Source organism: Leptonotus elevatus, chromosome 3 (assembly GCF_054856555.1).
Source record: "Leptonotus elevatus isolate MCC_2025b chromosome 3, RoL_Lele_1.0, whole genome shotgun sequence".
In the NCBI taxonomy this organism is placed as follows: Eukaryota; Metazoa; Chordata; class Actinopteri; order Syngnathiformes; family Syngnathidae; genus Leptonotus; species Leptonotus elevatus.
Genome location: NC_141241.1, coordinates 29,845,005 through 29,851,004, shown reverse-complemented (window position 1 = coordinate 29,851,004; position 6,000 = coordinate 29,845,005). Strand labels below are relative to the sequence as shown.

The 6,000-nt window shown below is 38.0% G+C and overlaps 1 protein-coding gene across 2 annotated transcripts in view; it reads left to right on the top strand.

The window, feature by feature from the left end:
* The first annotated feature begins 2,026 nt into the window (after positions 1-2,026).
* The window catches only part of tmc3 (transmembrane channel like 3), a 191,466-nt gene continuing 187,492 nt past the window's right edge, over positions 2,027-6,000 (top strand). For both annotated transcript variants that reach the window (XM_086071899.1, XM_086071898.1), the window contains exon 1: positions 2,027-2,170. In XM_086071899.1, coding sequence (XP_085928025.1) covers positions 2,049-2,170 — 122 coding nt within the window. In that variant the 5' untranslated portion in view covers positions 2,027-2,048. The remainder of the gene's footprint in view (positions 2,171-6,000) is intronic.

Genomic DNA, 6,000 nt, shown 5'->3' with positions numbered 1-6,000 from the left:
AATGACAATCAGAAACACTATCCAATGGAAGCGATCGACACCATAAGAAATAATTTTTTATGTGGATGATTGTGTCAAGGCTGTGAATACAGAGGAGCAAGCTGTGTCCCTATACAGAGGTTTAACAGGTGTGCGCCAAAGGAGGAGTCAAACTGACCAAGTGGGTCAGTAATCGGCGCAGCGTCCTCTTCTTAATACCAGAGTAGGAAAAGGCAAAAGGAATGAAAACATTAGACCTGGACAGAGGACACCTTCCAATGGAGCGATCTCTTGGAGCTCAATGCAACATTGACTAAGACACCTTCACATTCAGCATGGCAGTCAAGCTAAAGCCAACAACGAGGAAAGGTATACTCTCGATCATCAACTCTGTGTATGACCCGCTGGGATTCCTTGTGCCAGTTATACTTAATGATAAGCGCATTCTGCAAACCCTGTGCAAGATCAAGCTCGGATGGGATGAGTAAGTTCCAGAAGGGCAGTGACTTAAGGAGGGAAAGTGGGCCGGAACGGTCTGGTACTATGTTCCGTTAAAAGATTCGGGACTGAAACGATCCGGAACGGTGCTTCGGTCTAAATATGTGCCACGTCGGCTTCGGGTATGGACTATGTACACACAGCGTCCTCTCTGTTGTCACTTGGAGCGCGACAACATGGGAAGCCACTTACCCCCTTAAAAAAAAATGCATCCTCTCCTGCGGGTACAATGCATGTTTTTTCAATAAATACATGAAAAAAAAAAGTTTTGCAGTTTTATATACAATGTATTGTATCAAGAAAAAAAAAGTATTTAATGCGGAGAAGCAAAAGAAAAGCAAGAACTCGTGCTGCAGTGGACTATAGGTGCATTCAATGACCACGAACAGAGTAGTAAATCTATATACATAGAAAAAGCTCAGACGACTGAATGTTACTGTTTTTCTGTTTTGTGCTAGATGTTTGAAGCTTAAATATCTGTTTACAAGGACCCTTTTCAAAGAAACTCCACTTTTCTGTGGTCAAAGTTATAATATAACTTTTGGCACAACAGCAGAACACTTTCCCTTATTCTGGTGTGAACGTAGCATGAAGTGCTTCTGAATTGTTCCAGTGTGCTTGTGTAGCCTAATCCGTTTCCACCGATATTTCTTTTTCCACCAGCTCCGTTCTCTGTGTATCTGACGAATCACATTGATGTGCGCACGTTGCTGTTTTTATTATCTGTTATTTTGCACATCATTGAATAAGAAATAAGAATAAGATTTTTTTTTTAATTAAAATAAGTTTCTCACGCATGCCTTGCTACAGTCATTTTACCGTAAGTGTAATGCAGTAGCGTAATGCATATGTAAGACCTGTTGTGTTTTATAGGTATAACTGTGCCATACGCAGTTTTCTTTGCATTTCCGCCTAACATGCTTGAACCTAGCATAGACATTCCTCTGGATTCCTCCTCTGGGCAATGGGAAAGGTATGAAGAACTGTCACAACATCACCAGTCACATAGCGGCAGACACCAAAGCAGCAGGTTTGTGGTAACCATAATACGTCTTTTAAGGATAATTATGATGAAATAGTGAGTCAGTTCTGGTTTTGGTTCGTACATATACACTCCAATGCCTCTTTACTGCTCCATTGCTTGTCCGGAACGATAATGGCTGCTGCACATGCACAGTGCACAGTTCTAAAAATAGTAGTTTGGGCTTAATTGTGACAAACACATCAATTTTACTTGATTAGATTAACACACCCAGACTATTCAGGTGGAAACCAAATTCCTCGCATGCATATACTACCATGACTGTTGAAACAAAATGAAATCTGACTCAGTTAAACACACACACACATGCACGCACGCACGCACCCCCCCCCCCCCCCACTCCCTCCCACACATACACACAGAGAACACAAACCAAGGTAGTCACTGGCCCTTTAAGTGTTCAGAATCTCATTGATTGGCCTGATGTTTAAGTGCATTTATGTTTTTCTGCTGAGGCGTGGATGCTTTGGGGTTGGTCCAGATTACTCGCCATACCCGCACGGACGCGCCCACTCTGTTAAGAGAGAACATGAGCACAGTTTCAGAATCTTTGGTTGGAAGTAGCAGATCCCTGTCTGCAGCAAAGAGACACAAGAGTGTCAGGATGAATTCCAGGAGGATTTATTCAGCCTACCAGGATCACAACCAGGGGTGAGCAAACACCTAATTGTTCTCCCACCAATTCGACCATATCGAGCTAGAAAGAAATACTGTAAGCCATTCTGGCATTCTGTGTTTTCTATGTATCTATGGTCTAATTTGTCACCATTTTAATAGCCTAGTCTTATCTTTCCAAATAATAGCCTAGTGATAATAAGCAATAACAAAAAATCGAGTGATCACATTTACTTTTTGATTTGGCTCTTATGAAATGCTTACAAAGTAAAAATATTAGTCTATGGAACAATGATGACAGGAAAAAGTAACATTCACCTTAATATAGGAAGAACTGATTTCATAATTTAAATAAGTGAAAAAATTCATACTGTATTTAAGTGTATTACTATTGTCTTTTGAAAATTTTTCAGACGAAGCCAAATAATTGTTTTAACAAGGTAACATTTATGTTTGTAAAATTTGCAGGTCAAGATAATGAAAATTGATCTATAGCATTTTGAAAGAGGTCTTCTGTGTATGGAAATAAAACTAAGCTTGACAGGCATAAATAATTACGATGATGTCACAAATTTGGTGTAAAATGTTTCAAGCCTACTTTTTTGTCTCTGCTAATGCAGAGTGTGAGGTATAACTGGTCTAACATTCATAACCAAAAGGGGTTGTGCAGAACAGGTTGTACAGTTGCTTTTGAGCACACATCTATAATATTGCATTATGTCGCAACAACATACGCATGGAGAAGGCATTTGGCTATAGCTGAGACACATAAGTGGTGGTAATACAAAGAGGGTTCAAAGTTGTTGTTGGACTTTACTTATGCTGTACAGTATTTGCTTAATACTGCTAACTAATTAACCATGCAAGAAAACAACAATCATACAATTTGCCAACAAGAAAACATGAAAATAAGTGTTTGCTATATATATATGAATGTGTACATAAAATGTTAAAATGACAGGGTTACATTTTAACTCCGTGAGACAGGAATCAAGGACCACACCCAAGTTCGTATTTCTACAGTAAGGAGGAAGTGGATGCTCTCAGCACCAAAAGCCTTCCTGCCTCCACCTCCCTGCTCTGCACATTTATTCACAAGTTTAGAAGGCGGAACAAAAGGCGGTACTAAACTCACAATGATTCAAAAAACATGCATCTGGTGTGTGTGTGGATGTAGCATTTCAATTGCAGCAAAGTAAAGTGCTCATTCATGTGATAACTTATTATACAATTTTCCAACATTCCCCCCTAAATATCAAATGAATAGCACATTCAAACATCATATAGTCAAACTTCAAAATAATTTCTTGATAAAAATCATAACGCGTACTCATTTTGTTCCTGTCACTTAAAACATTGGTGTCATCCAAATCCTCATGATATTGTTCTGTCAATAATATCAATACCACATAGAGCATGACCTAACATTATCTTTTCATCAAAAATCATCCTAACGGAATAATCATCAATACAACAATATAATCCAAAGTGTTGTCCATAAAATGCAATCAATGTGTTGTCGCACGTTCCTTTCAATTCCCGATTTCCTCGTTAAGCTGCAAGTAGAAATCATCTGATTTTTTTTCTTTTTTCTTGTCTTTTCGAGAGGGAGAGGTTACCAGCACATCACCTCTATATTTGACAATTAGCAATATGTGTTATTTTCCTGTACTTGATCCATCGAGTGTGTATGTAATATCCAGTGTTCGTGCTCCAATGTGTCAAAGGTTCGTAATCCAGCGTGTGCAATGTCCATTGTTTCTGTACATATTATTCAGTGTTAGTAATTCAGCAAGCTGTCTCTCTTCCCCCTCAAGATGGCCTAAAAAAATTAAAAAAACAGCCCCGAATGAGTCAGATCGCATCTTACCCTCCCGTTGGATTCAGGAGAGGGACTCGTCTCCTCGATGTGTCCCTTCTAACACTTCCTGCACAATTGACAGGCCCTGGACTTCACAGCGGTTTGGAGAACCTTGTGGGGGAACATGTTCCCATCCTCCTCAGACTGACTTGGTCAGGTAAACAGCTAGACAAGCTGTTTGTCTTTCCCCTCTCTGACCTTGATTCCGTCAGGCTTCGCTCTGCAACCGGACAAGCTGTTAGTTAATGGTACCTGTTGTGCCGTGCGATACGGTGAATCCAGGAGGGTCGTTCAGCGATCTTCACAGCCTCCGGGGTTATCAACAACACTTACAAGGACCTTCCCACCTCGGGATGGACCTTTGATCAAAACACAGTCACAACCTTAGTGGGAGGTTGGCCTTCCTGCAGAGGCAGAGAGTCATCTGGCATTTGATTAAACATTTTCACATCCTTGTCATTTAACAATCTCCTCATATAGTCACTTAAATCAATGTCTTTCATCTGCTCAGCTTAACAGGTTATTTACAATAGGCACATTAAATGGTCTATCACACAAAATTCCAAGCGGGCTAAACTGCCATGCCTTTTATAATTGTCATATACATTTTAACTAAATCCAAACTATCTAACCATATTCTTCATACCTCGGTCATGTACTTAATTTTATTTTTATTTTCTAATGTAACTAACAAAGTGATTTTCATTCGTTACTCCAAATAACTAATATGCCATATAGAGACATGATATATTTACACCTTGCTTTTGCCGTAATAATAACGTCCAGTTGTTTTGCTGGAACAATTTCAACTCATTAAAAAATTAAAAAATCATCAATCAGTACTTGGTAATATTCACATTGTATTAATTTAGTTCAATTCAATAAAATCCATCGCTCTAACAAAAACATAAAATCACAAAAATTTTAAAACCAATATCCCCGCGTTGAGAAATTATTGGCTCACAACTCAAAGTTACTATCCACTTAAACAAACTTTCAGTACATATAATTAATTATTAATAACACTTTTTTTAATTTATATATATATTTTTTACAGGTTTTCATTTATCTAATTGGTGCACAGTGTTCCCTCGTGTATCACTGGGTTAACATCCTTAAAAAAAAAAAAAAGACACGGTTTTACAAAAATCCACAAAACCAACAAGAGTATAAAAAGCAACTGCATAATTGCAAAAACAATAGGGACCTCAAAGCCGTTTCTGCTCGGGCCCTAATTTGCAAAAGAACACTGTCGTTTACATGTCTTGGAGGGGCAGAATTTTGAGGTCTGCTCATAGTAGACTCATAGGCAAGCACTTGCTCAAATCTGGCATCCATTCAAAGGAAAAATTTTCCAAATGTATATGTAAACCACCATGCATAATAATCATCTTGTAAACAATGAATACCGGTATATGATATTGGCTTAAGTTCTACTTCATGTTTTCTTAACAAAACTGAGGTCGTAACCGTATCAGCAATCAACTGTCTGTTCAAATGGCTTTCTAATATTTTAATAAAGCCAATACTGCCATTGTTCAATTTAATTCACAAACTGCATTTCTCACATTTATCTATCCATCAAAATTGATCAGACATTGTCATTTTCAGCGGTGTGTCAATTCAATAGCATACGTGGCATTGTTATCTTAGCATAATTAGCGCCCCAACTCATGCAATAATTGCACAGCCCCAAAATCAACCCGTGGGTGTTATTTTATTTTAAAGTAGCATAATCAAAAACATCAAAAAGCTCACAACAGGTCACAATACCCCCCATGGGTTTAAGATACCATTTAGTGTTTTTGTTTCAAATCTTAGGGCTGACAAGATTGCTTATTTTCTCGTTGGGTCTCCATAATAACCACTTTACAGTCAAAACGTAACCTAAATATTTGTTACATTTGTTGTAAAATATATATTATATATGTTATGTTATATATGTTATATCCTATATATATGCATTTACCCCATACTTACTCTTGCTAAGTTTGTGAAGCATTTA